Source organism: Mangifera indica, chromosome 16, assembly GCF_011075055.1.
Source record: "Mangifera indica cultivar Alphonso chromosome 16, CATAS_Mindica_2.1, whole genome shotgun sequence".
In the NCBI taxonomy this organism is placed as follows: Eukaryota; Viridiplantae; Streptophyta; class Magnoliopsida; order Sapindales; family Anacardiaceae; genus Mangifera; species Mangifera indica.
This window is the reverse complement of record NC_058152.1, coordinates 2,334,738-2,353,390: the sequence shown is the minus strand read 5'-3', so window position 1 is coordinate 2,353,390 and position 18,653 is coordinate 2,334,738. Positions and strand designations below refer to the sequence as shown.

Here is an 18,653-nt window from a genome sequence, read left to right as displayed (position 1 = left end):
CCAAAGAACTAACACCTACCCAAAGGATACTCTATTTATAAGTTTCTCCTTTAATTTTAAAAAACTCAAATATTAACCCATTTATTAAATTTTAAAGTTTTTATTAAAAATAAAACTATTTTTTAGTTAAATATATTAAAAACAAAAAATTTATCATATTTTTTTTTAGTTTTAAAATTTTAAATTTTTTCTCATAAAAGATTTAAAAAGTGACAATTTCTCAGTAGGTTTTTTCTTCTCTCTTTTTGACAAACCACTCCTTCCCAACTATCAACGTTCTCCCTCTCAGTCAACTTCTTTCTCTCTTTTGGTCTCGTCGTCATCTTCTCTTTGTCTGAAAAAGACACAATCATCTTCGTCGAACTAAGGGAGAACGACGATGAGATTGAAGGGAGAAAGAACTTCGATGACCAGAAAAGAAAGGTTCATCAAAGAGAGGAGAAAAAAACTTAAGGGGAACTAGTCATTTTTCAAACTTTAGGTGAGATAAAATTGTTATATTTTTAAACCTAGGGAATAAAATATGATAAATTTTTTACTAAATGACGATTTTATCTTTGATAGTAACTCTAAAATTTAACAAATGAGTGGGTCTTTGAATTTTTTAAAATTAAAAAGGGAACTTGATAAAAGAGTATTCTTTGAGTGGGAATAAGTCCTTGGTCTACAAATTCTCTAAAATGGTATTTAATCTTTTCAAAAACTTGATTTGATTAATTAGTATTTTTAAATTAATTCAAAATTGGTTAATTTTTCAATCATTTTGATTTTTGATTTATATTTTATTCTAAATTGAAAATTTAGTTTAGTTTAAAAAATTATTAAATCTGTTCGATTAATCAATTTTAAACATTTTTATATAACAAACCAAATAAATTAACATCATCGATAAAAAATAAATTACCAGAATAATCTTTTAAAAAGTGAATCAAATGCCCCTTCCTCTAATTCAACTCTTGACCGATTGGAGATAAAAAGGTAGAAAAGGGGAAAGTGGGAGGGAGGCTCATGGTTGAGGAACATAATTCCAAGATTTGCAATTCAAAAGCCATGTGGATTATCTTGCAGCCCACTCAAATGTCATAATCATAAATGTGTTAGGTAAAAGTATGATGTAGTTTAGTTTTGTCGTTGAACTGGGAAATGTCCATTTTTACGTCTTGTTTAATAAAGTAATGCAAGATAGGCATCTCACAGGGGTGGCCTTTGCCCCCACTCTTTTCCTTTTTATTTGATACAAACTTACGCTACTTCCAATCTTGATTCTTGGAGACTCCAAAGACAATAAGAAAATGACCAATCTCTTCTCTATAACGAAACATGCACAGGACTGGACTCTTATTGGCCGCTCTGCACTGCCCCGGACTGCACTGCACTGCACTGCACTGCACTCCACTCACCATCATAAATAATTATCCCTGTTATGTCAAAATGCACCTTTAATGGGGTTCGATTGAAATTTTAGTTCATACTTTTGTCCGGTATGATTTTTCGGAGGTTTTGGGCTGCACACTCGAGTTGCGGTTGACTTGTGTTTTGCAATGATTATGATAATTATCATGATTAATCGGTTTGATTTTGGCGCCAAATCAAAAGGTTGTTATGGGTCCCTCGACTCTGTGTTATTAAATTTAATATTTTTAATGTGATTAAATCAGTTTCGAAAAAATTATCTCATTCATGAAAGATTTTCTTATTATCAAAAGGCCAATGGATTATTTCCCACTCAAAATATGTTTTTTTTTTTTTTTGTTAATTTTAAAAATTTTATTTATCTATTTATAAATAATTAAAATTAATTGAGTCTATTAGCTATATTATTTTTTTTTAAACCCTAAAAACTAACCATTTTTTCTTAATCTAAGTTTTCAAAAATAGTATTTTCCTTTATAAGATTTCTAATTTTTAAATTCAATTTTTCGATGATGTTTCTTTCTCTCCAACGACCTCTAGACGACATCTCTTCCTCTTCAATGCAACCTATTTTCGACGGTTCTCTTCAACCTCATCATTGACGAAGAGTCTTTCTCACCTCATCTTGACGAAGATGAGTTGTCTTTATCGATAGTGATGTTGAGGAGAATTGCCAAAAGGACATCGCATCGAAGAGAAAGAGATGTCATTTAGAGGTCATCGGAGAGAAAGAAACGTTGCTAAAAAAATTAATTTGAAAAATTGGAAACCCTAGGGGCAAAATACTATTTTTGAAAATTTAAGTTGAAAGAAATTGTTAGATTTTAGGGTTTATGATAGAAAATAAAATCAAATTTAAGTTTATTTTTAATATTACAGACAAAATGATGATTTCACCCTTAAAACCGTTAATTTTAATCGCTCACGAATAGGTAAATGAGATTTTTAAAGTTAATAGGAGAAAACTTGAAAAAACAACATACTTTGAGTGGAAAATAGTCATTTGGCCTTATCAAAAGACCAAAAGACTTATGCACAACTAAGGTTTGTTGAAATAATAAAGTTTTACTTGTTAAGTTTAAAATACTTAAATACATATCATAATGTTAAAATTAATTGTTAAAGTTAAGAATAAAAATTTTATTTTGATAAAAATATTTAAAATCTAAAAACTTATCACATCCCTCCCTTAGTTTAAAAATATAATAATTTTCACATCTAAAGTTTGAAAAGTGATTGTATGCCCTCTAAGGTTTTGAAACTGTCACTAAAAAAGGCGAATTTTCTTGTCTTCGAGTGTCTTCAGCCATGGTCTCTCTCTCTCTCTCTATCTCCCTTTCTGACGAAGTTATCGATTTTTATCTCTCCCTCCAAACTCGTCTTCGTAAAAAATGAAAACAATCGGTGATGGAGGAAAAGAGACTAGGAGAGAAAGAAAAGTCAAAAGGGAGAGAGGATGAGGTTAGAGACGGCAATGGCTACCAAAAGTGATGACAGTTTCAAAATTTAATAGGGAAATTGTCATTTTTTAAATATTAGATGAGAAAAAATTATTACATTTTTAAACTAAAGGGGAAAATGTAATAAGTTTTTAGTTTTTTTAAATATTTATAATTAAATAATATTTTTACCTTTAATTTTAATAATAAATTTTAATGAAAATATGAATATTTAAATTTTTTATATTTATCATATAAAACTTTGTCATTTCAGCAAACTGTAGGTGGGAAAAAGTGTTTTGGCCCTACCAAACAATTATAATTTGGTGTGATAATTTACTTTGCAGTTTTGTAATCCGAGGAAATCAAAATAATTAGCATTTATTTGACAACAGGATCCTTCTACTTCGAAACATAAGTTCATTTTTTATAAAAATAAGATTGAATTCATGAAAGTCAATACAGAACAATTGATTTGACCACTCAAAAGTCCATCATCAAATTATTTCAAAGATTTGCAAAGTCAAAAGGCAAGCCAGAGCAGAGTGCAATGAAAAAAATGAAATCTTTGAAAAAGGATTTAAAAAAAATAAGGCTCATTGAACATGAACAATCCAACCAACAAAAGTAAAGTTGTGGATTTCATGACAACTTCCTCTGCATTGAATTTCATTCGGCCAAGTCCCACAACTGATGCGCATGCTCTTCTGCGCACTAAAAATTGTGGTCCATTACGTAATAAATTTATCAGCAAACGGTTACTGTTGTTCTTGCTCCATAATCCTTGGCAAAATGACCCTAGATAATTTGAGTAGCAAAAGAAGAAACCCCATATATAAAAAAGCATAAATTCAACTCTTCTCTAATGATATATTAAAATCAAATTCTTAATTCACTTGTTTCAGTGGCTGTAAGATCAGTCATTGAATCTAAAACTTGCCTTGTTTGATATGATCAGTTTTAACCTAATGTGATTTAATTCAAATGAGATTTTTCATTATTAAAAAAAAAAAGAACCCCCAAAGGATACCCTGAATGGCAAAATAAAAAATTCAATAGATAATAGAGCTTAAATTCAAGTTTCTTTTGATAATATATTATAATCAAACTCTTAACTTATTGGTTAAATAATTATAAGATTGATTATTAGACTCAGATTTTCTCTGTTTGATATGATTGATCCAGTCTTAATGTAATAGTCCAACTTGGGTGAAGTTTCTCGTACCAAAAATAAAGCTAATCACTATAATTATCTGATGAAAAATCTTGATAATCCTGGGTGCATTATGAGGTCAATGTAGCCCTTGCAATTGTTGTCAATTGGTGAATGAGACTAAACACTGAAATGATCTGAATGACAGTTATCTTGCATCCACTTTATGGTTTTGAATTGCAATAAAAACCATAATGAAAGTTACAGGAGTCGGAATGCATGTGTGATAATTATAACTGCTTGTCACTTTCAGTAGGTGTAGAGTATTGCAAGGGCTAGACCACTTGGGCTTAAGCCGGTATCAAAACAACTTTATTTTATCTATTATTAAGTAAATCCACATTATATTATCAATAATCTATAAACTCAAACAATAAATCAAAATTATAAATTTAAATGATACATTCGAACTAAAAACTTCAACTAAGTATGAGTCAAATAATTTTTTATTCGAACTAAATTTAAATTATTTTTAATTTTAATTCAACAAATTCGAACTAAACTTGAGTTAAATTATTTTTATTCAAACCAAATTTGAACTAGAGTGTTCAGACTCAGATTTGGCTTGATCCACCCTTAGCAAGGAGCTTGTACTATTTCATTTCTTTATTACGAGAAGTTTCAGTTTTTGGTCGTATCTGATGCTTGGAAAATTTCCATTCTTCAATGCCATGTGATGCAGTTAATGGGTCGATGTTCATCGCTTCAACCAATTATGACAGCATTTAGGCTTCATACCTAATACAGTTTCTTTCTCAGCAAATTGTTTCTCACAATTAATAAACATGCTAGTTGGTACAAGGGGTGCCTTTGAATTAGATCCTTGGTGTTTAAATTGCTTAAATATTGATCATTATAGCATGATCTTGTGTCATATCTCATGCGTGGGAAGATAGTTTAATAAAATGAGCTTAGGTTGTTTGTTTCGCCGTTTGGCATTTTCTTAATATACTCTTACCCCCCAAAAAAAAAAGAAAAATGTAAGAAATCTTATAGCCAGCCATATTGAATGAGATGACAATCACAACTAATAAAAAATGAGACATTAGGTCCTCCCACCATTATAATTACTGCATGCCAATGGCTGAAATAAGTGAATTGAGAAAGGTAGATAGATTACCTAACAGCTAACCAGAAGTTCTGTTGCCACCGAAACCAGTCAGCAGGACCCCTGTTTGGCTGAGATGGCTAACATCACCCCAGGTTTTTAGGATCCATTTCTTTGCATCCGACAGTTGAAATATGTTGACAGATGTATTTAGTACTTTCCCTCCGGACTTGTCATTTGGGCACGCCCGCTTGTAGAGTGCTCTGATCACACCTCCATGAGTGACCACTGCGACTCGCTGTCCTGCAATTGGATCAAACGAAAATACAGAAATGAAGATTGCAACTATCCATTTTCCGGAGAAAAATGTAACATCATTGAATTATGACAAAAGATAATGTGAAATGAAAACTATGTCGTTCAACAATGTGATATTATTTTATAAACAATATTCTAGTATGCAGTATGCGACCTTAGCATAAGCATGTAGGGGGTCTGGTGGATTAAAGCTATGCAATGTGATAAAGTAAAGCTTTACTAGCGGTTACAGGAAAACAGCACTATACCTTTATGCTTCCTACCAATTCTTTGCAATGCAGTTGTGCAGCGTTTGTAAAGTTGATCAAGACTTTCTCCACCACCCTTGAGATAATCCGCATAGCATGTCAAAAAGAAAAATTATTAATAAGTGTCCAAAAAACAAATATCACAATTAATTTTATTACTTGAGGCATTATCTACGCTTATTTAATAAGCTTAAGTACATAATTGTTTAGCCTATGAGGTTAATAAATATGAAGAGGCAATAAATAAGGTACCACATATACTTACCAAAAATAAAATAAAATAAAATAAAATAAGGTACCACATATATTTAGAAGGACCATGTACCAAAACAATAGATTTGCTAGCTTTTTCTTTCTATGTCTCTCGTAACTATCAATTTTTTACGTAATCAAATTTGTTGGCATACAAGTATATTTCTTCTCGAGACAATGAGCTTGGCCAAATGAGCAATCTCAAATCAAGGAACCATTGGATGCATTGTCAGAGGCCACTTTATCAAAGATAAGCAACTCTTCAGGAGAAGAACCCATTGAACATCTTTTAGAAACTCTCTACAAATAAAATTCAAGCAAATAGACCCAAAACTCAGCTATAGTCAGGAGGGCTAGCCAAAGTTATTTGCTAAGGTCATTAATAACAACTCATAGGGCCAAAGAGTAAACTGAAAGTTTAGGTTAGAACCTAAGTTTGTTTTTGACATTTTGGAAGGCTAAAGTTGTTTCACCACAAATAATCACCCAAGGGACAGTTGTGTCACCCGAGTCCAAACCCTACTGGCTCTACTGATGTTACTAATCTCACCGTCTATAAGCTTTCTTGAAAGGACCGAACATCAGCTTGCCAATGATATTACTTTAAACTGTATCAGCTGAATTTTGGTGTGAGACAGGTACTGCAAGCTAAGTTTGAAGAAAAATATACAGCTTAAGGCTTCAGTCAAGGCCGATGTAAGCTATGTACAAACCTCCAGTTTGGCTGGTCCAACCCAAACACTTTATTGTAATAATCAACTCACAATCCTTGAACAGAAGTCTATGGTAAGCCATCACCATAAATTCGAATGCCATCATAGTGCAGTATGGTTTCAGAGCAAACCAGAATTTATGACAATACAAAAATGCCCTGAACCATCTAAGTCAACTTCATTAATGTGAAATTCAGTTGATGATCCCTGTGCTTACACATTTAAACAACAGAGTCCCTAGTACTAAGCAAAGCCGGGTTCAAAGGCTAAATAATGCGAGTTATGGCAGCCTAGTAATATTGTAGAAATCACCAAGTTAAATGGACTATCGAAACAATTGACAGCCTCTTATCTAAAATATGGCAGCCTAGTAATTTATGACAAAACAAAAATGCCCTCAACCATCTAAGTCAACTTTACTTATGTGAAATTCAGTTGATGATCCTTGTGCTTACACATTTAAACAACAGATTCCCTAGTACTAAGCAAAAGCCCGGTTCAACAAAAGTTAAGACTACATGATACGAGTTATGGTAGCTTAACCCCTTAAAAATTGTTTTCTACGAGGTTTCAAAATGTTTTACTCGTGAAAATAACAAAGAAAGTTCAAAGCAAGATATGACTCACAGGGATCTCCATATCCGTCCTCTGAGATGCAAGTGCCTTGTGTGCATCAGGACAAATTTTGGCTGCTTCACTAAAAACAAGGCCTTGAAGATCTCCTAGATGTCTCTCCCGTAGGTCTTGATCTTCAATGACCTAAAATTTAAAACAACCAGGAATAAAACAAATAGTAATGAATTGAATTTACTAACATGCTGTGGCCTTTAATGTAACTAGCACACCAAGACATTTTAAGATTAAGACCCACAAAATGAATATGAAAATCTCACATTATATTGTATAAAAATGAGGCTTTCCCCATGCTAAGAAAGTACTCTATGCAAATACTATATTGAGGTGCCAGGTAAAAGCAAAGTGATTGCTTCAAAATGCCCCAATTAAATTTTTATTTTTGTCACTCCCAGAATTTGATATGACCAGCAATCATGTAACAAAATAATAAAGTAGCTAAGATTGTTTCATTATTCATGACAAAAAAGCATAAGGGTCGAAGAAAATGATTGCTGAAGTTATAATTTAGTGCTAATTTTCACCAGGAGGGCAAGGAAAAGCAAAAAGAAAGAAAACATGGCTCTACATAAAACAGACAAAATTGCGTAAAACAATCAAACTGAAGTGGATAAAATACTCAGAATATAGTTGATTGCCAAAATATGATCAATCTAGTTTGTGTATCTTCTGCAATTTGTCAGAATTAATTTGGTTTACAAACATATTAGCTTGAAACAATTTTATGGCACTTTATGCAAGAACCAACTAGTATGAGGCTCTTAAAAGACTGAAAAAATCCATTATCTACAGAATTTTGTCCATATGTTCAGAGAGAAACAACAATCCAAGAGAAATGTGAGCTTATGGCGTAATGTCCTATCATTACTCATTACTATTATTGCACGGAGGCATATTCTTCATAATGAGTAATACTAATATGTGATCCAGTAAAGGTAATTTCTACCATGCAGGAAAACATTGGGTATTGTAGACTCTTGGATTTGAATAAGAATCCTTTGTGTTTAGACACGGATGAGATGATCATGAAACCAATACAGTCCCCCATAACAATACCTTTGACCTCCTTATATTTTAAAGTGATTTCACAGTATATTAAAAATCCAAAAATACAAAGAATAAAAAATTACACTAAAAACATCATAAAATCTAGATGGTCCAATACCTAAAATAATCATTACCAGCCAATCTCACCCTTTCATACCTAATACCAACAGTAATCTTGTTTTCTACAGAAGAAAATATAGCATACACAGAAGCTCAACAGGAAATAAAACAACGTGATCAGCCAAGTGATATTGCAGAAATCACCAAGTTAAATAGACTATCTAAAACAATTAACAGAATAAGCAACGATCATCCTAATGAAATTAAATGTCGCAACTTCCACATAATGCATCTGATACCAATATTAATACCTCCAACCCGCCACAAGTTTTTGCAATAGTCCGTGCAGTCTCAAGAGCTCGGTTTAAGTCAGAAGAATATACAACAGAGATTTTAAATTCCTTTGCTAGTCGATCAGCCACCTTCATCCAATTAATAAATCATCAGCCATTAATCAAAACATAAAACTATAACCGTGAATTCCTCTACAACTTACTGCAACTGCTTGCTCTCTCCCAACGTCATTCAACTCAACATCTAAATGCCCCTATTAAAAAAAAAAAATCAGTTCGAATTGAATCAAGCAATTAAAAATCCCTAAAAAATAAACCTGAAGTCTTCCGTCGACATTCCACCCCGTTTCCCCGTGACGCACCACAATGATCTCGCAGTAAGCAGGATCCACAGAGCTGTATTAACAAATCATATTAGCCAGCTTCCATCAAAAAAAAAAAAGGAAAGCAGTAAGTCTCAACATTCGGATGAAAAAGTGCGAAATCAGACCTCGAACCTGAGGGGCTTATTACTAGTGGCAACGACTCGGCCATTTTGACCCGGCGAGTCAGGAAGCGAGTGGAAATTAAGTTGTGCGTTGTTGACGCTGTTTTTCCGTTATGCAGAAGAATAATTTTAGTCGTTGGGAAGCTTATGCCCAGGGGAATATTAACTGACTCTGACGACGAAAGCGAAGAATGGCGGGGTGGCTTTACGCCGCTACAAGTGTGCAGCACGCTCATTTCTGGAGACTTGGGCGCCAAGCAGCCTGTTTTATAAATCTAGTTGGGCCTAGCTACGTAGGCCGTCGATGGCTAAACTTTGGACCCAAAAAAAACTTAGTTCACAACCAAAATCCTAAAGAACTCCCCGCAAAACTTGGATTGCAAATTTTGTTTGGAACAAAGTCCATCCATCCATTCTAATGTTCCTCAAGATTTCAACCTTGGTCCATACCGAAGACCCTGATCCAATGGAGAATGGGTTTTGGCCTTTTGGGATCATTTCTAACGGTAAAATAAATAAAAAATAAAATTTTATTAATTCAGTCTTTTGGCCCCGCATTGCCATCGTGCTGGAAAGGAGCAAAATTACTAGAGACGGATGTTGGGCTGATGGTAGTTTGATCTCTAGCAGATAGATAGCCAGAGATGGAGGGAGGAGGTCGTACAAAGAAGGACAATAAGCAAAAACTATAAAAGAGGGGGGAGGGGGGAGGGGGGTGTTTGAAACAAAAGTTTTCAAAAAGTTTGAAGGATGATTGTAACGGATAAACTTGAAAAATATGGAACCTAGAGCTTGGGGTGGAGAGGAAAACACTTTCCAAAATTAGAAAAAATAAGATCAGGAGAGGAATTATCATTTTTTTAAAATAAAGGTTAAAAAAATAAAATTTTAATTTTTTTAATATTATTTATTAAATAATGTTTATATATTTAAACTAACAATAAATTTTAGCAAAAAATAATAATAAACGAGTATTTATATATTTGAAAAGTTATCAATATCAGTTTGACAACAAACTAAATCTTAAATGGGAATAAGCCTTTTGCCCAAGCTTAAATAATAAAGTTTTATACAATATTAATCCAAATCAATACTGAAATAAGGGGTATAGATCAATACTGATCTGAATTAGGATAAGTTTTTTGTAAAATATATATTATTTAGTGTTTAAAGATTGACTGAGATTTGTGCTTTTAAGATCGAAAACAAGGGTACTTAGGTATTATACTAAATTTTGTGGTATAAATGTTTAGTCAGTGAAATATTGTAATAAAAATGTATACCTGAGCCCAAATGATGGTTTTTTTTTTAATATTTCATTTTTACTTTTGTTCACCAAAAAAAAAAGGTCAAAGCACTATTTTCCACCCAAATTATGTTGTTATCCCAAGTTTTCATCCGTTAATTTTGAAAATCTTATTTACCCACTCATGAGTAGTTAAAAATAACTGTTTAAAAAGTAAAATCGTTATTTTATCTATAATATTAAAAATAAATTAAAATTTCATCTCTTCTTTTCCCCTTAACCTTCAAAAACTAACAATTTCCCCCTAGGTCAAATTTTAAAAAATAGCATTCTCCCCCCTAGGGTTTAGTTTTCAATCCCCGATGTCAAATCCAGCACCATTGCCGACGACAAAACTCTGTAGAGGCATCACCATGCTCTGATAGTCTCTCTTCTCTCCTCTGGAACTCCGGTTGGTTGAGATCTAGTCTGAAAAGTTAAAGAGACAAAGCTCTTTGTCTTTCCAGACGAAGACGACGGCCCCAAACTTTAACGAAGAATTGGATGGGCCAAATGCAAGACTCGCAGATTATTTCAATAGTGTTGCCGGAACAAGCACCAGCGGGCTGATAACCACCATGCTTACAGCTCCTAACGGCGATGGAAGACCTCTGTATGCCGCTAAGGATATAAATAACTTCTATCGTGAGCACTGCCCTAAGAATTGTCCTCAATCTACGTAAATATGTGATTTGTGATTAAGAATTCAAGAAAACTAAAGGTTTACTCTGATGTATGGATTTTTAATTTATTTTCTGTGAAATCAGTAGTTGGGATTTCATAAATTCTATTGCAAGCTGAGTGGTGACGATGATTGGGCCAAAGTATGATGGGAAGTATCTCCACTCACTCAGAAGTCAGCTGCTTGGAGACACAACTGTGAAACAAACCCTAGCTAATGCGTTCACACTAGCTTTCGACATCAAGCTACTTCAGCCTGTTATCTTCTCAACCAACGAGGGAATAATGCAATCCTGGTTTCACAAAATATACACACAGTGTATACAATCTGAATCTGTAAAACTCCAGAAATTAATCTCGCGAAAATATAACTTTTAATAAATAAAGTTGTATTATATTGGTTTCAGAGAGATACTCTAACCAATATATAATAGGGTATTAAACTTTGTCAAAGGTTGAATGTCCACACTAATACTATTTGCTTAGATCATAACTTCTAAATGTATTAGACGTATCTTTATTAATCCGTTAAGTTCATCTGTAAACTATTATTAAATTATTCAATTACATAATTTTGTTAACCCATATTTGTAACAATTAAACTATGTATACCAACTTTGGATACATAAATACGTATACACTTATATATATTATTATATAATTCGGTGATTTTGTATTAACAATAAAATAATACACAATCATATGATAATATATATAAATATGTACACAATTGTGTACTACTATTTGTAATTAATGTTAACTCAGGAATGGAAAATTTTAACAATTAAATTACCAGGATATGAGAAATCCCGTATTAATCACCAGTGATATTGAAAATTATGTATAGGCGAAAGAAAATGCTTTGAAGAATGCTCGGTTGGCTGATATATGCATCAGTACCTCTGCAGCTCCCACTTATTTCCCAGCACACTACTTTGAGATTAGGGATGAGACCCAAGAAACCCGTAGTTTTGATCTTGTTGATGGAGAAGTTGCTGCGAAAAATCCTGTAAGTAGCATGCATTGGCAAATTATATAATATGATGCTTTTATCATGTTGCAGTACGCGCTCAAGACAATGTTTTTAACCATATTGATGGTTGAATTAGTTGTCTCGTTGATTTATGTTTCAATCGATTCAACCAATCAATTCAATGTATTTCCAAACTATTTTGTATTTCTTGAATAATATTAAATATTCATCTCATTTTCAAAATAATAAAATTATATATATACACTTTTGAATACATAAATGAATATACATATAATATGTTATCATATAATTGAAAGATCTTAAGTTAAAAATAAAATAATATCTAATCATATAATAACATATTATGTATATACTTATTTATGTATTCAAAATATGTATAGATAGCATTGCTCCTTAATTGAATTAAACTATTTTTTTGATTCAACTGATTTATTAAGTTTATCAAATTTCAAATTAGTTAATATTTATATATAACCTAAACCATGGTATACTAGTTTATTGTTAAATTAATCGAAATCGGCTGATCTGCCCCGGTTTTAGGACTGACCGAAACCATGTAACGCCTGGATTTAATATTGTAGACGATGATACCAATAAGCCATATTTCAAAGGAGATCTTCAAGCAAAAGCCATTAGAGTTTTCAGGCATAAATCCAACGGTGAGCGCACAGATGCTAGTGCTTTCACTTGGCACTGGAACAGCCAAGGAAGAGCAAAAATACGACGCAGCCATGGCCTCCAGATGGGGCTTGCTCCAGTGGGTCTATGACTTCGGCAGAACAACGTTACTCGATATTTTCAGGGATGCAAGCTCTGATATGGTTGATTTCCATGTCTCCACACTTTTTCAGTGCTCTGGTTCTTATAACAACTACCTTCGAATTCAGGTGGAAACATCACTTATTTTCATTGTTAATTTTCTACTTGCTCATCGTGATTCTGGTGGTGGTTTCATGCTTGTACAGGTTGACACACTAACTGGTGATGTGGCATCGGTTGATATTTCGACTACGGAGGACATGGAAAAGCTTTTAGAGATTGGAAGTAATTTGTTGAAGGAGCAAGTTTCAAAAGAGAACTTGGAGACAGGCAGGTTTGAGAAAATTGAGGGAGCGGGTACCAATGAAGAAGCTCCTGAAAGTTTTGCCAAACTGCTCTCAGAGCAACGAAAGCTCAGGCTCCGACAAGTCCATTGAAACTCCCGTTTGAAGCATTGAATTTCCAACGTAATTACGTGTGTTTTTGTTTGAAAGAAATGAAACAGTTGTGGCTGTATTGTTATAAATCCTTAATTTAGTTAAAAGAATAATCCTCTTTGATTGGAGCCTCACTTTCAGTTAACCTGGGTTTGGTTCAAGGTAACATATTATTAATAAAATATCAAAATAATCTTTTATGTAGAGTTGGATTCGAATAAAATCAAATCCAAATAAAATAAAGTTTATTTTTAGGTGGGCTTGTTGGGTATGAAAAAACACTAGTTTGTGTTTAGCTCATTTCGCAATTCAAGAGTTCATGATTGGTTCGCACCTAACTCAAGCACAATCTTTGTTTAGGTTTGTTTTCTCTACTACTTCCTAACTAGTACTCGGATTTGTGTTTATTTACCTTATTTTCTATTTAATTTTGTTTAAGCAAAACTCATTTCGAACTCAAGCAAACTCACTGAAAATCTAGCCATACTTCTAAGTGATGTAATAATGTATAAAGGTAATCTGATTATCATCTTTATCTTAAGTTAATTTTGTTACAATTTTATACTTTTTTTATACAGAAATATTTTTATTTTTAATTAATATAAAAGTAATATAAATAATAGTATAAAATAATTATACTCTATAATTTTTAAGATATTTAAATTTTGTTAAATATAGTAATATTTTTTGTGATAATTTTTTATTTTTGTAATAAGAAATTATCTAAACTAAATGCACTTGAAAACCATCCATCCATAAACTCATTTCTTGTACAGGGTATGATCAATGATGTGAGCACCATGTACCCAATATGATAAACGAGAAGGCTACAAGGCGATGTTAATGTGGCTACTCCAAAAGAGTATGTGCACAATAATATATACAAATTTAAGTATATATAATAACATGTTATTATATAATTGAGTTATTTTAAATTAGAGATAAAATAATATTTAATCATATATAAATATATCATTATTTATATTTAAATTTATGTTTATTATTTATACTAATAATACTACTCTAATGAAAGCGGACATGAGATGTTTTGTGTTACCTTTGTTTTGAATTGACGCATAAAGGGCATGTTTGTTTTCATTAAAATTTTGTTTTTTCTTTTTTAAACGTGAAGAACTTGTTCACTTTGCAAATTTGATTTATTATGCAATTTACAGAGGCCAAAAGACTTATTCCCACCCAAAGTTTGGTCAATTTTCAAACTCTTATTTACAAAATTTTAAAAATTTAAACATTCATCTGTTGTTCAATTTTTGTTAAAACTTATTGCTAATTATAAGGGTAAAAACGTTATTTAACTAATAATATTAAAAAACTAAAATTTTATCTTATTTCATTCTCTTAGTTTAAAAAGTTAACGATGTCCTTCATCTCAAAATTTAAAAAGTTATATTTTCTTTCTTAGGGTTTTATTCATTCCCTTTCTTTCTCCAATAACCATTCTCCAACTGGCTTTTCATCTATCGACGCTCCCTCCCACCTCCCAGATGAAGACACAACTACAAAGCGGCCACAAACATGATGAATTGAAGCGGCTTCATTGAAGATCCATTGTGCGATACATGCACATGCTAATTAGTTATATATTGTAGAGATTTTACACGTTCAAGTCATATATAGTAGGATACTAAACCATGAAATTAACACTAGTAATCAAGCATTAGCTTCATGTTGCTTGCTGCTGAAGCTAATTAACTGGATACATACAAACATGCATTTCAACTTAATTAACACATTTATTCTGCAAACGCTGCTGTTTCTAATTCACCACCCTGCAATTCTTCCTTATCTCTCCATTTTGGCCTGTTAGCACACCTATGCTGGCCATCTGCCTCATTGATGCTGCAAAATCTTTGGAGAATAAATAAGGGTACTTGCTGTAGTTTTGAACCATTGAAGAAGTTCTATTGTCAGTCATAAGATCTTGATCTGACTGCAGCAATCCAGAGTTGTTCACCAGGTTTCTGTAGTAACTGTTGTCGAACTTGTTGGCTGTATTGGCATCCAAGCCTACCAATCGGGTATCGGAATTATTCTGATTTGGACACATGATTTGCAAACTTTGTCTAAATGATGCATCAAGTGCTGGATCAGGATTGCCATTGCCATCGAAGTTGAATAGCCTTTGCTTGAACGTGAAGCATTGAGCAAACCCAATAGTGTGGGCACCTGTTATAATACATAAGCAAGTTGATTTATCAAGTGAATCATAGATAATTTCCCAGAATGCAAGCTAGGAAGCACGGCGTTTTTGCATTTTCTAAACTTTTCCGTTTCCAAAATACTCTAAAACTAGTATGAACCGTTTCAAAAAATTTCGAAAATATAAAAAAATTCTAAATGAGTTTCAGAAAAAGAAATGAATTTTTTTCTTTTTTTTTAAATCAATTAAAAATTAATTTTATATTTCACTTTCTTTCACAATTTCGAATTCTAACTTTAATTTCGTCTTCTTTCCTTGTTGACATGTTAATACTCATCCTCTTTCTATCTCTGATTTCAACAACTATAAGTAAATGCCCAAAAAATTGATTCTGTCAGATTTAATATACATTGCTTATTTAGTATTATCGATTGATAAATCAAACTGGTTGAATATAGACCATATTATTATTAAAAAGTTGATGTATTTTTTTAAAGAAATACATATTTGTTGTATTTTCTTACAAAGTTTGGTATTTTAAAAAAGCCTTTATATATATATTTTTATATTTATACATTTTCTATATTTTTGTTTCATATACTTTTGAGAAAATACATCTCAATGTTTTTGCATCCGTGTTTCTGTGTTTTTGTTTTCGTGCTATATAAAATCTAAGTTCACCGTAAAGACGTTCATGCCACTGAGTTAAGAGGTAAACCTGAGAGCACAACCACATCCCTCAAGCCAAGTCCCTTGGCGGAAAATTTTCCAATGATGCTGTCTAAAGATTCAAAAGGTGAGGGCAATTCGTTAGCTGCAGTCTCATTTGCAGTTAGGCCATCTCGGCGGCCTAAAGGCACAGCCCAATAGGGGCCTCCAGCCTGAGAAAAGATACAAGAAAAAGCAAATTATGAGTACTTAAAATAACAATATGATAAAAGCTTACTTCTCATGAAATATTGGAAGGGCTTTCTTACTAGAAAAACAGCATCTCTTGCTGCAAGAGTTAATATATCAGCACAAGAAACAGTGGCTGGACAAGATTTCTCTACATTAGCCTTAATAGCATCGATGACCTCGTAACCTCTGGCCGAATTTCGATTGGGTCCTGCATTTTTCTCCCCCTTAGTCGAGCTTGTATCATCCAGTAATATAGATCCATCACATCCCTGCATGGCAAAAACCGGGAAAATGAATGCTATCTGCAGTGAGCTTATGCAGATACTAAAATGTTATATTTACATTCACAAAATTACATTAACAAAACAGTCATGGAAGTGAAGCCGCAAAAGAGAGGCCGCCATCCGGGTCTCATTCGAAACAGCTGACAGAACACCTGATTGAACAATTGTCGTCAGGCCAGGACAAGTTTTGCCATAATAGTTATAATCAAGTTGACAGGACACTAGAGGACTAAGGAAGAAGAAGCTGAACGAGAAAAGAAAGGGGAGTTTATTAGAATTTTGCTCCATATCTTCAAAGAAAATGGAGTGACAAGCAGTCAGAAGTAGGGGAAATTTATACACAAAATTTGACCAAAGGATAAATGCAACTGCCAATTCTGATTAGGATTTTTGAACCTGAAGAGTGGCAAAGCCACTTAAGTTGTCACTGTCATTGAGTTTGGCACAATTCCATAAATTTTGCTGATGGGGGAAGAACTCAGCTAATCCCACTTCATGAAAAGACAATTGAAATTCTCTTAGTGGTTTGATGATACGATCCTCTAAAGAATAACAATGATAGCTTTTGCTCATAAAAAGTAGTTTGAGTGATAAAAGAAAAAAATTTCAAAATAAGAGTAATATTTTAACAATATAGTGGTAGTAAAAATAGTTATTGGTTATAGAATTTGTCATTCGACTTAGAGTTTCACCTGTTGAATATAGTCGAATTTACCCCTAAAGAGATGGTATGACTAAAATAAAATTTACTAATAATAACTTCTAGCGAGTAACTACACTCTCAACTTTGACTTATATTTTCATGTGGGAAGAAAATTTGCACTTCGAAGTGACGACTGTCACTCTCTTTTGTGCCATTAGAAGATTCATCCTTGAGATAACTAAAGTTTACATGAGAAAAACTATCTCCTCTTGATAGAAATAATATTTTTAATGCCGAAAGTCCTACCTAAATGTGTTAATTTGTAATTAAGTAGTGGAATATGCGCATGCAGATTAGATGGGGGCTGGTGAGACAAATCTATCAAAGACTTTGATACAAGATATTTCAATACCAGCAGAGTAATAAATAAAGTTGTTGAGAAAGAGCACAATACAAATACCAAAAATTGGGAGATGGGCCTAGCCATTTGACTTTGGAGAGTACTGGACCGTACCGAAGGTTAAAGAGGAACCCTTATTTGAGTCCGATCATCTTTTTGGGATTGAACTGATCACATTTAACAGGTGAAATCATGGATCCAACACTGCACGTAAGTCAAAAATTTGATGTCGTCACGGTTTCAAAACCACGCTCACCCCTGCCTTTCCCACTAAACTTTAGTTACAGATTGCTGTTACATGTATTACAGCCCAATCAAACTGAACCTAGCTAGCTGTCCTATGACTCTTCTCTTCAATACAAGCTGGCTCAGATCTCAACTCAAAAATTGCTAACTTCTGGTGGGGCAAACCTAGAATGTTGATACTCTGGTTGCAAATTTTGGCATGGACTAAAGCTGTCACCTGTTGTATTTCAGTGGAAAAAGTATCAAAAATATATCTTTGCCACCCAGGATTTGGAGGACTCTACTTTATTATTTGAAGTCAAACAATCACATCTCATATTGGGATACCAAGGTGTATAGCACTGCAAGGCTCAGCGAACCAGCTGGTATTTATGCAAAGTTGGTCAAGTCCACTAAGCTAATGTGGCTCATATTGCCATAGTTTTGGATTCACTGTTAGGCAATAGCTCAATTCAAAAATATTTCCCTAATGCACATGTTTAATTTGTTTTTAAGTCAAAATAGGCTGACATGCCTCTAAGAATAACTTGAATGACAAAAGAGTGAGATTCCAAATATAAGAGTAAAGATTCAAATTGTCTTTGACGATGTTTCAAAATTAAAATTTTGACTTAATTAGTGCAATGATTATGAAAGACTCTTTTTCATAGTTTATGTTCTAAGTGAAAAGAAGTAAAAGTGAAGATGGTAAACTCAAGT

At 32.9% G+C, this 18,653-nt stretch overlaps 2 protein-coding genes and 1 pseudogene across 5 annotated transcripts; 1 reads left to right on the top strand and 2 right to left on the bottom strand.

The window, feature by feature from the left end:
- Window positions 1–4,568: 4,568 nt before the first annotated feature.
- LOC123199074 (phosphoglycerate mutase-like protein 4) lies at window positions 4,569–9,420 on the bottom strand. 4 transcript variants are annotated; one of them, XM_044613903.1, is made up of 8 exons: window positions 9,168–9,420; window positions 8,995–9,073; window positions 8,881–8,931; window positions 8,696–8,806; window positions 7,272–7,403; window positions 5,680–5,755; window positions 5,186–5,416; window positions 4,569–4,803 (listed from the first exon to the last, which is right to left on the bottom strand). In XM_044613903.1, exons 1-7 carry the CDS (start codon window positions 9,398–9,400, stop codon window positions 5,193–5,195), a joined length of 906 nt encoding a protein of 301 aa, XP_044469838.1. In that variant the 5' UTR covers window positions 9,401–9,420; the 3' UTR covers window positions 4,569–4,803; window positions 5,186–5,192. The 4 variants fall into 4 exon arrangements, with proteins under 4 accessions (XP_044469838.1, XP_044469837.1, XP_044469839.1 ...); XM_044613902.1 differs by lacking the exon at window positions 4,569–4,803 and having other exon boundaries at window positions 5,071–5,416; XM_044613904.1 differs by lacking the exon at window positions 4,569–4,803 and having other exon boundaries at window positions 5,071–5,416; window positions 9,040–9,073.
- A 217-nt stretch (window positions 9,421–9,637) lies between these two features.
- Window positions 9,638–13,375, top strand: LOC123199556 (annotated as a pseudogene).
- Window positions 13,376–14,857: 1,482 nt separating this feature from the next.
- LOC123199034 (peroxidase 10-like) lies at window positions 14,858–16,987 on the bottom strand. Its single transcript, XM_044613829.1, has 4 exons — window positions 16,738–16,987; window positions 16,459–16,650; window positions 16,200–16,362; window positions 14,858–15,507 (listed from the first exon to the last, which is right to left on the bottom strand). The coding sequence occupies exons 1-4, from the start codon at window positions 16,951–16,953 to the stop codon at window positions 15,098–15,100; spliced, it is 981 nt and encodes a 326-aa protein (XP_044469764.1). The 5' UTR covers window positions 16,954–16,987; the 3' UTR covers window positions 14,858–15,097.
- Between the last annotated feature and the right edge of the window lie 1,666 nt (window positions 16,988–18,653).